The 21,850-nt window shown below is 42.8% G+C and overlaps 1 protein-coding gene across 1 annotated transcript; it reads left to right on the top strand.

The window, feature by feature from the left end:
• Positions 1 to 696: 696 nt before the first annotated feature.
• On the top strand, positions 697 to 20,132 carry CA2 (carbonic anhydrase 2). Its single transcript, XM_056854047.1, has 7 exons — positions 697 to 734; positions 3,069 to 3,266; positions 13,248 to 13,366; positions 14,489 to 14,581; positions 15,848 to 15,910; positions 17,070 to 17,225; positions 19,816 to 20,132. Exons 1-7 carry the CDS (start codon positions 701 to 703, stop codon positions 19,933 to 19,935), a joined length of 783 nt encoding a protein of 260 aa, XP_056710025.1. The 5' UTR covers positions 697 to 700; the 3' UTR covers positions 19,936 to 20,132.
• Positions 20,133 to 21,850: the final 1,718 nt, after the last annotated feature.

Raw genomic sequence — 21,850 nt, 5'->3', positions numbered from 1 at the left:
ACCTGCGAAGAAGCCTCGGAGGCCCGGCGGCTGGCGAAGGAGGGAGACGGCGGCGCCCTGGCGGCGCGCGCCGGAGGGGGGGCTCCGAGGAGCTCCTGGGCCCGCGCGCGAGGAGGCTCGGCCGGCGCTGCTCCCTGCTGGGCGGGGGGGCGGAGAGGGGCAGCCCAGCCGGGCTGCCCCTCTCCGCCCCCCTGCCCAGCAGGGAGCAGCGCCGGCCGAGCCTCCTCGCGCGCGCGCCGGGGCGTCCCAAGGTCACTCCCGCCCGGGAGGGCTTTTCCCGCCTCCGGGCTGCGGCGCGTGGGCCCGGCCCTGCACGGCTTCGCGGCGGGCCGGCCGGAGGCGAGGCGAGGCTCCCGGTGCCAGGCTCCGGCGACTGTTGCGGCGGCGGCAGCAGCGCCTGTGACGGAGACGGAGCCCCGGCGACGCAGAGCAGCGGCGGCGGCGGCGGGGAGCGCAAGGAGGAGACCGCGCGCCGCTGCCTCCCCGCGCCGCGCCCTCCGCCCCGGAGCGCGGCGCTCCGCCGGCAGCCTCCTCCTCCTCCTCCTCCTCCTCCATCTCCTCCCCCCCTCCCGCCGGCGGTGTCCGCGCGGGGGGCATGGAGTTGGCCGGAGCCTATAAAAGCCCCTGAACGCGCCACCGCCGGGCGAGAGCGGCCCGAGAGAGCGCGCGCGCCAGCCAGCCAGCCCAGCCAGCCCTCACCATGGCCCAACACTGGGGCTACGGCAAGGACAACGGTGAGTCCCGCCCGCCCGCTGGCTCCTCCGCCTCGCTGCCTGCCCGGCCGAGCTGGGCAGGGGCGGCAGGTTGCTCGGCCGCTGGACGGCCCTTCCGGGGAAAGTTCCCCGGGGCCTGGGAGCGAGCTGGCCCGGGCGTGCTGCTCCAGCAGCGGGGCTTCGGCTTGGAACCGGCGCGGCGGCAGCGGGGACCAATGGATGTGTGTGTGTGTGTGTGAAGTGCCGCCAAGTCGCTTCCGACTCCTGGCGACCCTAGGAACGAAAGCCCTCCCAAATGGCCTGTCTTGGACAGCCTTGCTCAGATCTTGCCGATTGAAGGCCGGGGCTTCCTTGGTTGAGTCCGCCCATCTCTTGTTGGTAATTCGCAGTGGGTCGCCGTGTTAGTCTGTTTGCAGTAGTCAAAAAGGGCAAGAGTCCAGGAGCACCTTAAAGACTAACAGAAATATTTTCTGGTAGGGTGGGAGCTTTCGTGAGCCACAGCTCACTTCTTCAGATACAGCTAGAATGTGAACCCATCGGTCTTTAAGTAGAGGAACAGTATGTAAATGTGAATAGCAGGCTTGATGGGATTAGGTGTGATATGCAGAAGAGTCTGTGATGTCCAGGGGAGAGATGGGTGTGGAGAAATCAGCATTGGTAATGGGCCATGAATGCAAGGTCTTTATTCAGCCCAGGTAAATGCATTGACTTTATTTTGAATATCAACTGTAATTCAGCAGTTGTTGGGTCTTCCTCTTTTCCTGCTGCCCTCCACTTTTCCTAGCATGACTGTCTTTTCCAGTGACTCTTGTCGTCTCATGACATGACCAAAATACGATAGCCGCAGTTTAGTCATTTTAGCTTCTAGGGTCAGTTCAGGCTTGATTGGATCTAGAACCCACTGATTTGTTCTTTTGGCAGTCCACAGAATCCGTAACACTCTCCTCCAACACCACATTTCAGAGGAATCTATTTTCTTCCTATCATCTTCCTTCACCGATAGGAATCCACCAATGGATGTACCCATTGCCAACGTTGCTCCTGCCCGGCTTGGAGCCCACTGCCCCGGGGGTTCTGCCAGCACCACAGGAGCCATTTGGCACTGCTTTCTCCAGGGCTGCTTTCACCTCTTGGTCCACCCCTGGTCGGAGAGGGTCTGGGGTACCAGAAAAGGGAACCGGTCGCCATATCCCTGAGCCGGGGGTCTGAGAGACAAACTCGGAGACCCGCCTGCCCAGGACATGACCTGGCTCTCCCTTGTGTGTGTAAAGGGCCATCAGGTCACAACAGACTTATAGCAACCCAGTAGGGTTTTCAAGGCAACAGGTGCTTTGCATAGCGATCCTGGTATTCCTTGGTGGTCTCCCATCCAAGTACTAACCAGGGCCGGCCCTGCTTAGCTTCTAGCTTGGGCCATCCACGTCAGGGTAGGGTGGCTCTCCCTTACTAGGCTTTATATTTCCAAGCCATCTTTCAAGTCTTTTTATTCACCATAAGCCTTAACTTTGAGAATTCCCTCTGAATTCTCCACTAGAGAGCCTGAAACAAAAAAAAATACAATGTTTCATCTTGTGACTTTTTCAAATCACTCCTAAGAGTATTCTAGGGTGAAAGTTCCTGTCACCCTATCCTGAAACCACCCGCAATGTTCCTTTCCCATCTCCAAACCATAGCTGGGTCCACTTGAATTTGAAGAGGAAAGCTGCCTGTTTAGTTTGAGAGGGTGATTGGTGAGGGAGAGAGAGGGAAGGCACTTGCCTTCCCATTTTCCCCATCCATGGGAGATGGGAAACTATTTTCCCCGTGTGGGGTCCTCTCTCTGCCACTAGAACACTTGTGGAAAGCAGGCAGGAATCTACTGTCCTTTGGTCTAGCTCAGTGCTGGGCGGCAAGGCAACGGAGATATTAATTGTGATGGAGGTGTGTGAAATCTTGCTATCCTGTATTCTTCCCATGGCCTTTCCTTCCATAGCTAAATGCACCCGTGCATCTCAGAAGGGTTTCCTATTATGTCTCTGTGGACATTTTCTTAAGCATCCTTTGCTTGGTTCTTAGGAGCCCCCCCCCCCCCAATTCTAAATCCATAAAAATGTGGATCTCTGCTTACAGATCCTCATTTCCCAGTAACATACCTTTGCCTCTGCCTACTTCCCTCTCTGCCTGGCAGTTAGAGTGTCTAATTCCAGCTGGCCAAGATCGCTTCATCCTTGCATTCAATATTGATGAGATGAACGTTAAAGCTGCACTTAAGGAATTAAAGGCCTCCTTTGAGTTTGTTATCAAGCACCCTCTTTCTCCAGTCTGTGCTGGGGCTTCACTTGTGGTTTCTTTTCTTTCCCCTCTCCCTTTCTCTAGGACCTTCTACCTGGCATGAGGTTTTCCCCATTGCCAGTGGAAACCGGCAGTCACCGATTGACATTCACACCAAGTCTGCCAAGTATGATTCCTCACTGAAGCCGTTGAGCATCACTTATGATCCATCTTCAGCCAAAAACATCATCAACAATGGCCACTCTTTCAATGTGGAGTTTGATGACTCGACTGATAAATGTGGTAAGCCTTCGGGCACTTGTGCCTTCCTTAAATGTGAGAGTTTAATACTTTGGGGGGAGAGATGGGAAGCAAAAGCAATGGGAAAAGAACTTTAGTGGAAGTTGACTGAACTTTGCAAATGGGTATTAACTTTCTTGTATTGCCTCGTTTTAGCCAGAAATTAGTACAATCTGAACACAGTACAAAGAAGTGGGAACCCCAATTTTATTGATTTGGAGGTTTCCTTTAGCCTATACGGAAGGCTCTGGATAGGCCTTACGGTATGTTATAGAAACCAGCTTCTCAAATACTAGTCTAGATATATCCGATGAAACCTTCCCTTGCCCCTTTCAATAGGGTGTACAGATCCAGCCCCACTTTTTTTTCTTCATAGCCAAACATAAATTAATTTGACTGATGTTGTTTCAGCAATCATGATGCAAAGGATTCAAGGGTGTGAGCTTCCCAGCCTTTCTAGCTCTATGTTTTTATATTCTTCCCCCTGGAAAATACACAGCAGTATCTGATACATGCCACATCATTTAAATTCGTTGTGGTAGGGTACAGAGAGCTTTTTTTAAAAAGGGAGAACAGTTGTACAATATTCTTTCAGACTGGAATAAGGAGAAGTCCTTAAAGACAAGGAGCCTTTGGCAGTCAAGAGCATGTGTCATGCCAAGGTTATCCTAGAGGAGGGGAGCTATAAGCAGGTTGAGAGTCTTTCCTTTGAGCAGTCTCTGAGCTTTTCAATACAGGCAGCAGTGCGTTCTTCCCCCATTCCTACACAGTTCATCGAGGGCTGGTTAGTCATGCTTTTCTGTGGCATGCGCTGTGCAGAGCCGTGCCAAATTAAAAAACAAACTCGTTTTGTTAGCCTCCCCCATTTCAATCAGCTGTCCAGTGGAACACTGTTAGCAAAGCTGATGTTTGTGGCTACTCTTGTGAGTACGAGTTAGACGTGCTCTTTAATCATTGCCGTTTTTCAGCTGGCTGCATGTGCCACAGCTCTCAGCTACGATGAATGTGAATCAGCTTTTAATGTAGGACATGGTGCTATTGTAAAAAACAACAACACAACCCCCCCCACCCAACAACAACCTCGAAAAGCTGCCTGATTTGACTTGCTTGAGCAAGTGCCCTATTTTTTCCCATGTTGGCAGTGTCATTGAGGGAATGGTTCTGAAAACAAATTCAAAGAGCCTGGAACAGCTTTGTCTTGCAAGTTTTTCAAACAGTATCACAACCGTGTCAAAGGCTGCAGTCCAAAGCTGGCGTCTTTTGGCATTCTGGGGTAAAAGGGTTTGGTGGACTGTAGGCAAAGTATACTTAAACAGCAATACCCCATTTTGCTGTCAGTATTTGCTGGGAAAATACAGCAATAGTGAGTGTGGAGCTAAATGCAGAATGATTTTTTCAGCTGGGCTAACTATTGAAGTATTCCATCACTCGCAGCTTCTTGAGTAACCAGTTGCCTGCAATACTCAGGAGATGAAGCCACAAAAGGCACCCAGTACTCTGCAGTCTGGTTCTTTAGTGAAGCTGAACTCTGTCCTTAAGACACACATCACTACAAAGCAGTAGAAAAGAGCAGGAGTCCAGTAGCACCTTAAAGACTAACAAAATTTCTGGCAGGGTATGAGCTTTTATGAGTCATAGCTTACTTCTTCAGATATAGTGAGCTATGACTCACGAAAGCTCATACCCTACCAGAAGTTTTGTTGGTCTTTAAGGTGCTACTGGACTCCTGTTTTTTTCTATTGTTACAGAAAAACTAACACGGCTACCCACTGCGATATAACTACAAAGCATTATTCGTAGAGATGAAGTTTTGAAAATGACATTTTTTGCAGGAATGAGACTTTCCATTTTTCCTATACTGAATTTGTGCACTTGCACACTCATGAGTTGAATTTGTCTTCAGAATTCTGAAATACACATACTGTTTGCATTCTTTGGTCAGATTTCCAGATAGGAGATTATTCAGAATGCAGAATCCTTTATTTTGGTTATTTGTATGCGGGTGGGGTATAGAGAAGAGGAGGCTAAGGCAGCCCTAGGGGTTTTGTGTGTTGATTGTTAAGGCATGAGGGCCATGGACAGGCACTTAGAGCTGTGCTCCATACAGGTGCAATCCAGCCAGTGTTTAAGATTAAGGCAGGGGGTCATGGAATCTGAATGGACAAAAGTTATGTGGGGGGGGGATGTGTAAGGAGGGGAATCAGGTGAGATTGAGCGGAAAAGCTGGATGGATCCAGCCCAGTATTCTAAACTTCTCTGGCTTTAACTGAGAGTTACTTTACTGTTTCCCCCCCAAATCAAAATTCTGTAGGGATTACTAGATTCTGCATTAAGCAGATACGCAATACATAGTGACTGTGACCGTGCCGCAGTTCTAGCTCTTTAGGTTCTGTTGCTGTTTGCTGAGGATTGGGAGTCTCTCTGAGTCTCTCTCTCTCTCTCTTTCTGTCTTCATCTGATGAGAGCACTGTGAATATATGCACAGCACCTCTGAATGTCGAGAGCAACATGTCTAGCTGCTTCAAGATTTGTCGTGTGACTTTGTTCCATACAGTACTGTTCTGAAACAGCGGATGGGAGGGATGGGTAGAAGTTTTCAGACATGGCAAAGTGGCTCAGTCAGAAACTGCAGCACAGGCATGGATCATTTTCATTCTGAGCGGTAAGCGTCTCTCAGTATGCAGAGAGTGGGAGGAAAGAGCGTTGGAGGACAGGGCTGGAGCGAAAGCAGGCAGGGTAGCTCGGCAGCTCGTGTGTGGACTGAGGGAGGGGGGAAGCCAAAGCCACTTAGACCCAGCAGTAGCTACTTCTATTTTTCACAGGCTTTCAAAAACCACAATGTAGGAAATTTTTACCAGCATGCGCTAGTAATTGTATCAAAGCGGGAGGCCTTATAGCTCATTGGGAGAGCATATGCTTTGCACAGCCCAGATTCAGTTGCTGTTCCTTGGAGGTAAAGAGTTTCAGGTAGCAGAACGTGGGGAGATCTCTACTTGAGACCCTGCAGCTGCTGCCAGATGGAGAAGGCCATAGTGGACTCAATAGACGGACTCAGTCTAATGCAGTTTCATATGTTCAGAAGTTGCTGTGAAAAAAGTAGCTATTTCTCTTGTTATAAGATGCCAAAATGCTGCTGTCCCCATTGAATTTCCTAGGCTGCTTATTTATAGTCCTCCAATACCTGCATATATGGCAGATTTCATTTCCTTGAAAGCTTAGCATGAGTTATTTTTAAAAACATAGTCTCATCAATACTCTTGTAAAAGCAAGCTTTTTACATTTTCATTGCATGTCATTTAAAAATCCAGGCACTTTCTTATTAAAACGCCAAAGTGTTTCACAGCATAATAAAATTACACCACAGTAGCAGTTCTCTTTGATATAAGCGAAGTTCTATGGCTATTTTATCCTAATGACATTTTAAGATTTTAGAAAACATATTCTCTTGTGATAGAAGCTGGTTTTCATACCACACTTTTCTCTACCTTTAAGGAGTCTCAAAGCAGCTTACAATTGCCTTCCCTTCCCCTCCCCACAACAGACAGCTTATGAGGTAGGGGAGACTGAGAGAGTTTTGAGAGAACTGTGACTAGCCCAAGGTCACCCAGCAGGCTTCATGTGTAGCAGTGGAGAAACCTGGTTCACTAGATTAGAGTCCACTGTGCATACGAAGGAGCGGGGAATCAAACCTGATTCTCCACATTAGAGTCCGCCACTCTTAACCCTTATACCACACTGGCTCTATAGTGGTGTGTTTGTTAACTACTGATGTGGGCTCGGCTTTCATTATTACAGAATCCCTTGAACATTCTAGTCCATCAGAACAATTCTTATGGATGTTCTGGTAAACATTGATCCTCATTCTAAAAAAAAATAGTTTAGCACTTGCTTTAGAAAATGGTCTGCCCTTTGCTGAGAGAATGCTGAGAAGATGAAACTTAAGAAAATTAAAATGTTATTACTGGAACCTTGATGCGTGAACTCATCTGTTCAGCTCTGTTCTTCCTAGCACCATGGTGGGTAGGATTTGGCACTTTTCATTTTCAAGCACACCCTTAACATTTAATGATTTCTAGTACAGCGTCAGAAATGCCATAGAACCTTCAAACGGTAGAAAATCAATACAACACATAACTTTGCAAAGTCATACACAGCATTGAAAGGATTGCATTCCTCCTCCCCACCCCCTTTGTCATTATGTTTGTCAGTGTGCTGTTTGGGAAAATGCGTCCCACAAGCTTTCTTGTAATCTTTTGCAGGGCACTCCACCTGTTTCCCCCAATTCCCACCTCTGCAGTTCCCCACCACTGGTGGAAGTTGGGGGAGGAGGGAAACAGGTAGAGAATTCTGCAGAAGATTACAAGATGCACTGAAAACAGATGCACTTCGTTCACATTTTCATTAATGGTCCATAGTAAATTATTTATTAACATTTGATGGGTTTATTAATATTCAAAGGGTTAGATATTGTGGGGGTGGAATAACAATTATCACTTCTAGACACTTCTTCTGGCTCTAAAGTTGTCAGTGGAAACCTTGATAAGGCAGAATACATGTTTCTGGACGATAACTCAAAAATTATGGAACATTCAGTGCTAGAACCCACTAGATATTGACAGTTTGCCAGTTATTAAGCCTCACCCTGTCTGAACTCTTTGATATAGCATTTGGGTGTCAACCAAGGAGAACCTACCCTTCTGTACTTCAGTATGTTTTTGAAATTTCTCCTCATCCTGCTAAAAAGAGTGGGCAGATATATATATAAGCATCTATGAATATAAGCAGGTATCTTATGAGGGGGCAGGAGAGGGAAAGGGAGATAAGGTCCCAGCCTTTAAAAAGCAAGATTCATCCATGATGTTTTCCCCAGCAGTTTCTTAGTCCCAATTTTCTCTCACTAAACAGATTACTCCTATATATATTATTTTATTCAAACTTTCTTGAATGTAAATGTTTGTTGAATTGAACAATCACATAAATATATTTTCTTATTAAAGAAACATTCAATACTAAAATAAGTCCAAATTGTAAACATACTTTCTTGGAAGTAAGCCCCACTGGAATCAGAATATATGCATTTCAGAGGAGAACCCAATTCCCCCTTCTTGGGGACACGATAAAAAAGTAAATATTGAATGTGTGTATGTGTGCTTGTATGTATGCACTTGAAGAAATGTTTGCAGCCTTTCAGTTTATTAGAGTTGCTTCACATCTGACACATTTCTACACAGATACCACTTCTGTGTAAGCTGACTGCACATAGATCACATGTACACCATGGCATATGATAAGCAAATGTATCAGTTTTGTTGTGTATATAACTGGTGTACACAATCAGCAAACCACAGCTAAACAAGAATCTTTAGCATATGTACATCAAATGAAACAGAGATAGAATCATAGAGTTGGAAGGGAGTACCAGGGTCATCTAGTTCACCCCCCTGCACAATGCAGGAAACTCACAACTACCTCCCCCCTCCACACCCCCAGTGCCCAGAAGCTGGCCAAGATACCCCCCTCCCATGAACTGCCCAAGTTCATAGAATCAGCATATGTTTCTTCTCATGGTTTGGGGGGTAGTGAGAGGGTTAAGGTACCGAAAGTAGGACTCTATTGCATAAGAAGTGGCCCTAAGATACCTATATCCTATAAAGATTCAGGATACCCAAGTGAAAGTAGGCTTTCCCTCATTTCCTCAGATTACGTTGAATAGTTCATTCAAGGCAAGTCATAATCCCTGGCAAACTGCCAAAATGCCATATGTGTAAAAAGGCGTTTGAGGAGAACTGGATATTTTTTTAAATGTTATCTCTGTGGAACAACCCTTGTTGCTGTCTTGAAGTCCCCAGCTGACATCTCTCAGGGAAAATGGCTGTTTATCAAAAGAAACTACTCAAATGTTGTTTAGGGTAAATGGTATATCAGAAGGCACCCTAACTTGTTGGCACCCTAAATTGTTGTCGGTTCTGAGCCAGGGACTCTGGTTAAACGATTCAGACTCTGAGGTCCTGTCTGTAATCATTCAGAGCCAAGTGTTTATCTGGACATAGGCTGTGGGAGATAGTGTATTTTTTTTAGAAAAAAAAAAGTCCCCCAAAATATGATATTCTGCACTGCACATAGGCTGGTGGATAGTGATTAGAACTCACCCTGATTGAACTCATCAATAACGGCCTGTGGGTTAGCCAAGGACAGCACAGCCTAATCCTTTAATATCCTTATTAGTCTGTTTCATCTCATCAGTAGAACAATGCACTCAAGTCTGGGGTATTTGGGGGGGAAATTATTTATTTTGCTGTCCTCTAAATATACATTTTTCTAGCCATACACACATATGATGAGCGTGTGTGTGTCTTTGCACATGTAAAAGAACTTGTTTGCTTATATAATAAACCACTGCACATTGCACATCATGAGTGTGCATATAAACGAAAGCAAAAAAATGACGAAGATACTTTATATTATCAAAGGTCTTTTTTTCCTATTTCTGCTTGGTATATAGTACGTGGAATGGAGAGGCCTTCATTCCAATGTTTGAACTAGGTCAAAAAGCAACCTGCCCATTTTAATTACCGGGGTATTTTTTTTCTCAAGGAAAGCATTATCTTTACTAAGCCTTTTTAAAGCTCCCAGCTGTGTAGTGGGAACTCCTATAGGGAATTGATCAGTATGCAGATCAAGATCGATTGCAAAGGCTGCTGTGCAAGGAAAACATTGATCATTGAAAAACTCACTTGGATACCAAAATTGTTGCCTGACTTGGATTATTATTCCGCAGCCTGTTCTGGGAAGTCACAAGAGCAGTTGTGTGTATTGGGGCATAACTCTTCATCATTCTCATAAAGATGAAGGATGGTAACAGAGTTTGTTCTCAGCTTGGTATTACTCACGTCTCTTGGTTTAACATTGTTACTCTTCAGATGATCTAATGACCCGCACTGGCTAGAATTTTGTACAACAGTGAAGTGGCATGAAAAATCTTTGTGGTTCTTGCTCGGTTAAAAACCATTAATTCTAGGGGTTTTATTTCCATCTACATTTCTGGAAAGGAAAAGACAGGAAGGACAAATCCTGCATGTACAATTCATGCACAAAAGGCCACTTGCATTATTTGGATTATTCATACAAATGGTGAGAAGAGGATGTAATCAATGAATACACTCTCAAGTGATCTTCCTCAACCAGAAATCCTCTGAATTACTGAAAACACATGATCCCTCACACTGAAATGAAACTGTAGTGTCAAAATAGTTCACCAAGCTTCAGAATATTTCTTATACTTTCAATGAACACATAAAGACCAAATATGTGGCTAGTGATATTTGAGTAGTCTAAATTCCCTATGTTCACATTGAGATGCTGGAACTTTTAAATCAACTGATGCATTTTAAGGTATTTCTCCATGTTCCCTCCTATTTCAAAATTACTCTTCATGTGCGTCACTTCATGATTTGCATTTCTGTAGAAACCCTTTCGAACAATTTTGCATATCTGAGAAGCTGTTAAAGAGCCAGTGTTGGTGTAGTGGTTGTGTCAGACTAGAATCTGGGAAGCCCAGGTTTTAATCCCCACCTTGCAATGGGCCAGTCACTCTCTCAGCCTAACTTCCCTTATAGGGTTGTCAGTATAAACTGGAGGAGGGGAAAACAATGTTGTAAGCCTATTTGGGTTCCCATTGGTGATAAAAGCGGGGTATAAATATCAAAATAAATAAATAAGACTGTGTTTATTAATGGGGGCATGTAATACTAAGCAGCCTTATAATCATATCAAGCTGCTATGTACTGGATCCCAACCTAGCTCAGTATTATCTACTTCAGATGGCAGCAGCTCTCCAAAATATAAAGCAGAGGAAGGTCTTTACCAGCATCTGCTACCTGAGAGTTTTTAACTGGAGATACTAGGGAGTGAAACTGAGGACTTCTGGAATGCAAAGAATGTGCTAATGTCATTGCCCAAATGAGCGACATGATGTGCATGGGTGTGTGGACCAGTCCTCGGTAGTCATGTGAAAACTACTAAGGCTTACAGATAAGAATGTTGGAATTGTACTCTTTGATGTGGGGTTAATACTTTCTCTGTGTGACACAGGCAATGAAAAAATACTGCATATAAAATATAATGAGGTTTCTGTGTGGTTGTTAAGACATGGTAGCCAGCAAAGCAATATCTATCAATGTTTAAGAAAGAAGCAGATAACAGATTTTTTCTTCACGCTAGATTTAGTTTAAATCTATTTCTTTGGCAACTATGGAGATGTTGGAACTAGCGTTGGAACGGAAGCTAGTTAATATTAGCTATATATGAGCTGTGGAGTAATTAATCCTATATAGTTGGTGTTTATCAATACTAATCTAATTGCTTTCTTTGGAGGCAACACACTCTGTCAAATAGGCCCTTTTAAAATTTCTGAACGTGTTTTAGGTTTGTGCACAGTATACATGAAATCTTCACCAGATTCTTGAAGAAACAAAAACTGCATATAGATTTGGCAAGGCAACTTAGATATGCTTCTTTGCATACTTCCCCTCTGATTGGTTGCGACAGTTCAATACATCAAAACACAATTATAGGAATGAGGGCTGGTTAATATACAATCTGAGCCAAATTAAGTAAGTGGAAATTTGCCATTGATCAGAACTATATTCATTACTGCTGTAACTAAGAAAAAGAAAATATTGTACAGGGACATCTTTATGAGTCCTGAAGATTAGAATACAATATATTTTTTTTTAGTTCCGTATTACACAAATGTAACGTTAGAAAAGCAAATATATAAACGTATGTACATTCACAGTTTTTAAATCTTTTTTTCATTAAAATATTACAACATACTGCTGAAAACAGTAGTTTGCACTGTTTGTTGAACTTCACACTGCATATGTAGCTAGCTACAGGTAAGCTTCTTTGGCTATGATCCAGAGAAAATTCGGTGCATTTCATTGAAATCAATGGGATGATTGTTGTTAATCACTTAAGCCCCATTAATTTCAATGGGATTTAAGTGTGACTACATTTCTCGGGATTGGGACTTTACGTGCATTTGGGTAGCCAGCTGTGACTCACAGACTTGGAAAAGACTGATCTGGGACATGACTAGATGTTATGGTGTCCATGGGTCTCACCTGTGGCCACCACCATTTTACAGCAGTACTTGGGGCATTTAAAATGCAGCTATTTTGTACTTCAAAAGGCACTTTGGGGGGAGAACAAGAGCCCTAACCACCACATTCAGAGGCAGTAAACTTCAGAATACCCAGTGCTGGGAGTCAACATCAGGGGAAGGCCTTGGCCTCTGAGCCCTGTTGACACTCCAGAGTAATTGGTTGGCCATTGGGTGAGACAGGATGCTGGACTAGATGGACCACTGGTCTGATCCGGCAGGGCTCCTCTTATGTTCTTCATCATTTATAACTTACTTAGCATTTGAAATTGTACTATTTGGCATACTATAGAATTTAAAATATAAATACCTTAGTTTTCTACAAGCAACATTGTGAAATACTGAATACTTGAGAGAACTGCAAACTGCTGCATCTTATGCTACTTTAGTACATGTATTTCAGTTTTTGCCATGTGACAGGCAGGAAAGAATAAAAGCTGAAGTGAGAAAACAAATTTTTGTAGAAAACAATAGAAAATGTATTATTTGGGCAGATTATTATAATTACAGGAGGAGGAGTAGCATATCTGGATATCGAATTAAAGTTTAAAATTAATTTAAGTTAAAGTTTACAATTGAAAACTGAACTCTTCCGTCATGATCATTATAGCATATTAATTGTGGACAAAATTGGTGACAAGTAAATAATGAACATGTCTTGGAAAGGATTTTGTCAGAGGAGGAAAGAATAAGTCACAACTCTAGTTAAGATGGAAGCATGCAAGCAACCATAAATATTAGTTGGACAGCCTGAGTTGTGATTTAAATATTGGCTTTATTATAGAGGAAATAAGGTTTATTGTGGCTTATTTGAATTGTAGTGCTTAAAGGGGGCCCACTTGAAGGAACTTACAGGCTGATTCAATTCCACATTCACTGGGGATCCCATGAAGGTCAAGGATCTGAGCACACAGTGGATGGTGTGAAATATGATGCAGAGGTAAGACCTGTTTTTCATCTTCTGAGAGTATCCTTTTGACCATGTCTACATTAGATATTCAGAAAGATGCTTTTGAAATAGTCCAAAAATTGGGTTTTAAAACCACGCACACTGAAGTTGCCAACTTTCAGGCAGTCCCTGGCAATCTCCCAGAATTACAAGTGATTTCCAGACTACAGAGATCAGTTTCTTTGGACAAAAAGGCTGTTTTGGAGAATGGACTATATGGCATTATACCCTGCTGAGGTCCCTCCCCTTCCTAAACCCTGCCTTCCCCAGGCTGTACCACCAAATCTCCAGGAATTTCCAAGCCCAAAGTTGGAATCCCTAACATACAGGAACGAAAGTGAGGAACCAAATGGTGCAAGGGAAATAATATTTTAATAGGTCTGTAAGGGGTTACAGAACTTATTAAAATATTATTTCGCTTGCATCATTTGGTTCTTCGCTTTTGTTTTGCTTTTTCGCGGGCCCCCTTTTTTCTGACCCTAACATACACACATAGTAGGGATAAGCATTGTAGCATATGAACCCTCTTACACATCAAGTTAATTAGGGGAGGTGATGCTCTGTGTCAGCCCCCACCCTGCCCCCAACTGTAGTAATATCAACTATGACTTGGAGCAGGACCTATACATTTACGGCGCCAGTTTTTCTTGTCCTGTGGCTACAAACTACGACATTTGGCCCTCCATGTGAATCAGGATGCTAGACTAGATGGACTGATGTTCTAATCCAGGAGGACTCTTCTTATTTTCTTCTAATTTTTAAGGAAGGTGTTGTTGTTTTTTAATCTGCTATAGGAGATGAACGCGATCTGGCAGGAATGTGATTGGGCATGAAGTGTCCAAATGATATTTTGGTTACTGCTTTTAATAAATGTTTTATCTTTTTATCAGTTTGTGTATTTTGACACCCCTGAAATGGTGTGAGAGCACAGCACAAATGTCTACTGCATGCGAAAGCCAATCACTGGTCAAGCAAGTGATGAGCAGTTCTCTATTTGTATGTATTACAGTCTGACTTATTAGGTGAATTAAGGCCTTTTCTAACAAAGCATCTTTCTTTCTTTCTTTCTTTCTTTCTTTCTTTCTTTCTTTCTTTCTTTCTTCTCATTCTCAGCTTCATTTGGTTCACTGGAACACCAAGTATGGTAAATTTGCAGAAGCTGTGAAGCATCCTGATGGCTTGGCTGTCTTGGGTGTGTTTTTAAAGGTTAGTTCACAGAACTTTGTCTCCAAGTTGATTTATCCTGAGTCCACAAAGAGATTTTACTCTTCCACAGCCATTAAATGTGTCTACATAGTGTTCATTTAATTTTAATCCTTTGTCTTCTTCTGAGAACTGAACATGGCAAACTTTTTTTAAAAAATGGCAGAAATCATTGGGTTGCTACGACACAGCTGCTATGACCTAGGTAAGCTCTCATCACAAATCAGTCAGCGCAATACATGTGCCAGAAGCAAATATACAGCAGACGAAGGGAACTTGACTCTTGAAAGTTCATACCCTGAAAGTCTTGTTGGTCTCTAAGGAGCTACTGGACTCACATCTAGCTGTTCCACTGCAGACCAACATGGCTACCTTCTGAAACTCAGCAAGGACACAGTGTCTTGTATCTTATCACTCTGCTCAGCAAAGTCTTCCTGCATCCCAATGAGCTTTCCGCCAATGGAAGTGACTCTTTGTGTAGTGACTGTCTAAGGAAGCCTCCTTAGGACAGAGAAGGTTGTGACGCTTTGCTGAGGAGAGTAGCAGGATATAAGCCCCTGCACTTTATAAAGATATCTGCAGAGTAAATAGATCAATGACTCATGCAACTGAGCCACACTACATACTTCAGAAGAGACATATAATTTCACTTTTGCACCCATAAATGCTAATTATGGAGGATCTGATCTTAAATATGCTTACATTGTATGCTTTTAAGTTCATTGAAATCTATAGGCTTATGGGAGTGTAAATCTATTTAGGGTTGCAATGTTTGAGCAGCTTCCTGTACAAAGGTTTGTTCTCAAGTGTTCTGGCATGATGAGTACAAAATATACGGACATTGCATAAGTTATACAAGCTGCACACATGTTTGAGCTGCTGCTGTTCCTTTTATAATATACAAAGGTGATACCCAGGAAGGCTTTCAAGTATTTCAAGAGATCAATGACAAATATCATAAATACCACTGAGATTGTCCATACATATTTCATAATTCATGTATACATAATTATTCTGTGCCTGATTAGGAAAAGTTGCGTATTTGGAATGACATTCCACTAAAATCAATGAGACGTACTTCCAATTAAATGGATTTATGACCAGGCTGAAATGTTTTAATTTGTTTTTAAAACCTCAACTGAAAGATTAACTCCTGTAGAACAGAGATAAATGGTTACGGAAAAGAAATGTTTAAACTTTGTCTTCAGACATAGTATAAGTACAAATGGGCCCATATATAACTTTATCTTCATGCCTTTCATGTCACAGGTAGGAAGTGCCTGTCCTGGAATACAGAAAGTTATTGATGTCCTGGGCTCCATTAAGCACAAGGTAATGCTTCTGTCTGTGAGGTAGCTGGGTAGTATAGCATTGTGGGACTCTGTTGTCTCTCTAAGTACAAAACTACAAGGCTTTCAGCTTTCTACTCTCTATATTTTAGCTGCATAAGGACACCTTTATAATCTTTGCTAGATTATTGCTACATTCATGCAACAGGAAATTGTAACATTGCTTTCAACTGTGTTTCTGTTTTTTCAGCCATCTTGAGGAATATTGTCTTTTGAAGGGTTTAGATGAAGAGAGGCCCTAGGCTATTCTGCTTGTGAGGCCCATCCCAATCCCCCACCTCACGGCTAGAAAGGGTTGCCAGGTCCCTCTTCGGCAGCGGGAGGTTTTTGGGGCGGAGCCTGAGGAGGGCGGCGTTCGGGGAGGGGCTTCAATGCCATAGAGTCCAGTTGCCAAAGCGGCCATTTTCTCCAGGTGAATTGTACTCTTATCGGCTGGAGATGTTGTAATAGCAGGAGACCTCCAGCTAGTATGTGGAGGTTGGCAACCCTATGGCTAGAGGAAGATAGAAGAGTGTTTTAAACAAAATTCAATGAAGCCAAGGATGATGACAGGTGTTTAAATTCCACAGTTCACAATTCCTCCTCTAAAGGACATAAGATGTTCTTGTTAAATTCCATAGTGATTGAAAACAAAATATTATATACCTTGTCTAGAGGCCCCCTAAATTTTGAAGCCCTAGGCTTCAGCCTGTCAAGCCTATACGTAAATCCGGCACTGCTTACAGGATTTTAGTTGGCCCTCATAGTCACCAGCAGTTTCCAGGAAAATGGTTGTGCCTTCACTAGGCTGCCCATCTTTTTAAGCATTTTATAATCTGTCACTGGCAGTAATTCCTAGATACACATGTGCACTTGAGGCTTCTGGAAAAACTTGGAGTTGCAGTTTTCCCTATGACAATGGCCATAGAATATGCATCTGCCAGTTTTCCCTCTGCCATGCAGGTCTTAAATGCACAGGAGCTGGTTTCAAACACTGTCCTCCCTATCCTCCTTCCCCCACCTTCTTCTCCAATAGCAGCACACTTTAATTTTGGCAAGAATTAAGGAGCCTCCCCTCCAAATTCCATAATTGTTAGCAAGGTATGTATGTATCATTTAATCACCCAGTCAGTTGTCTTATTGAATTGTTGTATCTGCTCTAGGGCAAACAGGCTGCTTTCACAAACTTTGATCCCACGGGTCTACTTCCTGCCTCCCACGATTTCTGGACTTACCTTGGATCGCTGACTACACCCCCTCTGCTTGAATGTGTCATCTGGATCGTTCTCAAGCAGCCTGTAACCATCAGCAAGGAACAGGTAGATATTTTTTGCTCCAGACTTTGTATTCATCAGAACGTTAATTCATTTGTTCTAACCATGGTAGAGATATCAGTACTGGAACTGCAGTTTACCAGAAGAAATCATAGCCACACCAAATATTTGTAAAACATCAGTTCATATGGCCAAAATTACTTTTGTTCACATACAAAGTACATTATATTGGTGGCTCTTGCTAGCCTGAGAGAGATCCCTTACTTAGTCATAACTTCCTTGTGAGGCCTATGAAAAAACAAACTTTCCTGTCCTCTTCCAATCTGATAACTGTTTGTTCCACTTTCCATTTCTCAGAATGTAGTACTTCTGCCACAAACCCTACATGTAATTTTGCCATTGATGTCTAAATGAAGAAATAAATCTGATAAAAACAAGGATGAAGCAAAACTCAATATGTTAAATATTTCTGTGGGCAAACAAACCAGCAGGACACTAGTACTAACCAACCCACACATTCTGCCTCCCTGAAAAAGTAACCACTAAAATAAGTTGAGCTACAACTGTCTAGTATTTTTTTTGGTAGCTCTGAGGATCAGTTAATATCTTAGCATGCTTCTTTGTGTTCCATTTTCCGATGACCAGTGCTTTTAGCATTGGGGGCCATAATATTTGAAGATAATATTTATGTGGTTTGGCTTAATCATATGGACAATGTTCAACAGCCACCAACACTGTACAGTGTTGTTAAGAAGAAACGTATGTATGAATGGTTGAAATTACATGGAAGGTGGATTCCAAACATTACAGCTTCTTATAAAACACTGCAAGGTGTCAGGCTTGGCCAGCCTATTCATTGTGGGTGCCAAAAATATGCTTTCAGTCTCATCCCAGGCATATCTATATATCACTTATTTATATTACATTTTTATCTTGCTCTTCCAAGGAGATTAGGTTGGCATACATAGTTCCCTGCCCCTTCCATTTTATACTCACAACAACCCTGTGAGGTACCTTGGCTGAGAGCGAATGGTCCAGGGTCACCCAGTGAGCTTCATGGCTGAGTGGGGATCTGAGCCCAAGTCTTTCTAGTCCTTGTCAGACTCTCTAGCCACTAAACTACACTGGCTTTCCATGGTGCTGCATGCACAGGAAGACAAAAAAGCGAGCATGACCACATGGGATCTCAGGGTGCTTGAGTGCTTGGCAGTACAAACCTAAGCAGAGTTACACCCTTTAACCTCCATTGGTGTCAATGTGCTTAGAAGGGTTTCTACAGTTAATGTCCCTAAGGGATGGATATTGAAGCAAACATTTATGGGAAAAATATCAGGTGTGTAGAAAATGTAGTTAGCATAAAAAAGTGCACAGCCAATATCCCCTCTACCATTTCTGTCAGTTCAGATACACACGCTTCTCTCTCACACACACAAGCACACTATTGGACCAATTACCTTTTATTTTGACAGCCATGAGAAACATGCTTTTGTATAGCATAGCCCTTCTTGTTTTTGTGTACGTGGTTTCAGTACACTTATGTCAGTTCATAGGCATGACTGCCCTCAACGAGTTAAATGAATCGAAGGATATTTCTAACCAGTACACATGAAGATGCCTTATACTGAATCAGACCCTTGGTCCATCAAAGTCAGTACAGACCAGCAGTGGCTCTCCAGTGTCTCAGGCAGAGGTCTTTCACATCACCTACCTGCCTAGTCCCTTTAACTGGAGATGCTGGGGATTGAACCTGGGACCTTCTGCATGCCAAGCAGGTGCTCTACCCCTGAGCTAAATAATGCACATTGAATTATACGTGCGTTAACCATGTGACACACAAGAGAGCTGCATGTATGGATGAGTTCTGCGTAATAAAATCCATCTGTTGTTCTGAAATTTGGAGTTAGATCTGAATAAATGTGTAAGTGAATATATACAGAGGGAACCCTGAAGACTGCATCTCAGAGGACTCATAGACACAACCCAGCTGTATATGAATAAATCTCATGCTTATGGATGTTTAGCAAAAAATCTCCAACTATTTTGAAAAGAGCACATTACCAGTACCTTAGACACTTGCCAAGCTATTCTAAACATACAGTATCACGCACACAACTGCTTTAACCAGCCTATATTCTGGATTATGTGACAAGCACATCAATAGCTACAGTACAGTCAACACATTTTTTACTTAACCTATGAAGATATGAAGCTGCTTTATACTGAGTCAGACCAGTGTTACATCTCAACTCTGACTTGTAGCAGCCATTCATTCTCTTAGGCAGATAGACCTGGCGCCTGAGATCTTTTTAAACAGGCAATATCAAGGACTGAACCTGGGGCCTCCTGCATACAAAGCATATGCTCTAGTCCTATTCGTCTTCGATGCTTTTCTCACATCACATTGACCTCTTCACAAGAGAAAAAAATTGCGATGACAAGGTGACAGAGGGAATTATAATTAAAAATTAAGCTGCTACATCAACTAGCAAAAGGCAAAAAAAGAGAAATCTTATCTGGGAAATCTGCCATGTACACATAAAAAGAGGAAGGACTTTCAAGCGGATACTCCAGAGTTGAAGGTCACAGTCTAGATACTAATGCTGATTTGTACCCGGCTCTTTTTTCTCTCTTTTAGGTTGACAAACTCCATTCCCTTTCCTTCTATGATGAGAATGAGCCACCATGCCCCATGGTTGACAACTGGCGCCCGTGCCAGCCACAGAAGGGCAGAGAAGTTAGAGCCTCGTTCCAATAAGCTGTACTCATTAAACGTTGCCGTGCCCTTGCGGGATAAGTTCTTTCTGCTGAGCACAAATCCAACTACTGCCATACGTACACTGGCAACATCTCTTTCCCCCCCCTAGTGCTCTCTTTTCTTCCTGTCATCCTCTGTAGTTCTAACTAATGAAATGTGAAAGGCCTCAGGCCTCAAGGAAAGCTTATTTGCTGCAGGGTGGGTATGTATTTAGTATGCGGTGTATGTGTGCAGGGTATGGGGCAAGGAGCGTAGAAACATGGTGTGACGCTTGGCAAGAATTACTGCGTGATTGCTGCTGATGCTATCATAGGATTTCTTCCTGCGACCATTAGTCAAGGGGCATGATGAAAAGTAACAGAAAAAAAAATAAGCCATTTATTTTTTTGAAAATAAAATAACCTCGTAGAGCATATGAGGTGACTTATACTCAGTAACTTGAATCTTTCATAAAAGCACAAGAATGCAGTCTAATACAGATATTTTATATCTGATTTGGGACATTACCTTCTGATCAACCTTGTATCAACATAGGCATTAAAATGTGAACGTCATATTGAACATTAAATGTCTTAGCTTTTAAAAAGTTTGAAATGTACAGATTTTGAGTTTCCTTCCCCCCTGTTTTTAGCCATACATTTGAATCGTGTCTCAATGTTAGTATATTTTTTTAAAATTTACAAAATGTCAGCAGATTTAAATTAAGTACTATTATGTGTAAAAGCTGTGGATACCATAGATATAATACAGAAAATCTTTCCATTTAAAAAATAATGTCATAATTTAAATTAAAGAAATATATTGTATTTTAGATACATTCTCTAAACAAATAAATAAAGATATATATTTATGTTTCTGTTTTAGTCTGTTATTGCTATGTAAGAAAATGGAGGTTGGACAAGAATTATAATTTTACAGGTGAGAAACCTGTAAAGACTTTTAGGGGCCACTTTTTTCCTCCCCCTCTGTCCCTTTCCCCATACTATTTTCTCTTTCTCTCATCCCGGCATCTCCCATAATCTCTCTCCTTTCCCTGCTTCTTTCTCCCCTTCCCACTCACCATACAACCTTTCTATTATCCGCCCCCTCAGTCTCCAGTTGTATTTATTATTTATGAGAAAGAGTGACTGGCCCAAGGTCATCCAGCAAGCTTCCATGGCAGAGTGGGAATTTCAACCTTGGTCTTCCAGATCCTAGTCTGACACTTTAACCACTATACCACTCTGGCTCCTTCCCTCCTTTTCCTCCTTCCCTACCTTGATAGCCTCTCCCTGGGAAAAGTCTGGCGAAGTGACAAAGGTTGTGTAGTGGCCACTGCTGGGCCTGGTGAAGTCATGCAAGTTATGTGGAGGCTGCCCCTGGGCAGGTGAATTGTGTGGCCTCAAGTCTTCTAGTAGACAGTGGTCCAAGTGGGTGAACAGCACAAATTGCACGGTAGCAAGTGGTTTGATGGTTGCTGCTAAGCCTGGCCCAATGAGTCCTCCTTCCAGGGCAGGAGAGGTGGACTGGGAAGCCAAAGTAGCCCTGGAAAAGGCCCTCCCGCTGCCTGTTACTGAAAGAAACCAAATGTAGAAGGCTGGGAATATTGTTATGGTTGCTTAGCAACCCCGATGGTGCCACTGAGATCTTTCTTACAGGCGCTTCTTCTATTATTTGGGGGGTTAACCCCTAATATATATATTTTTTAAGATTTCAGATTTTTCAGGTTTGTAGAAAGTTCTGTCCCATCTGTACATGGCTACCATTGCTGGATTTAAGTATCCATACATGGGGCCATGTTGAGAATTAGATATACTGATAATGTATGCATAAGTTATTGTAGCTAAACATGAAAAATTCTTGAAGTTTCTTTCATGGTGGGAAGAAATTAGAGTTCAGCTCAATTTTCTGTTATGTTCTACTGATCTGAAATCAG

The sequence above is a fragment of the Euleptes europaea genome, chromosome 8, assembly GCF_029931775.1.
Source record: "Euleptes europaea isolate rEulEur1 chromosome 8, rEulEur1.hap1, whole genome shotgun sequence".
Taxonomy (NCBI): domain Eukaryota; kingdom Metazoa; phylum Chordata; class Lepidosauria; order Squamata; family Sphaerodactylidae; genus Euleptes; species Euleptes europaea.
The sequence above is the reverse complement of the archived record's forward strand: the minus strand, read 5'-3'. Positions and strand labels throughout refer to the sequence as shown.

Excerpts from the sequence above, each read along its gene's own strand:
- CA2 (XM_056854047.1), top strand. The coding sequence starts at position 701 with ATGGCCCAACACTGGGGCTACGGCAAGGACAACG. Across the intron at positions 3,267-13,247 it reads TGACTCGACTGATAAATGTG|TGCTTAAAGGGGGCCCACTT; the intron begins GTAAGCCTTCGG and ends TTTGAATTGTAG. Across the intron at positions 15,911-17,069 it reads TGGGCTCCATTAAGCACAAG|GGCAAACAGGCTGCTTTCAC; the intron begins GTAATGCTTCTG and ends TATCTGCTCTAG.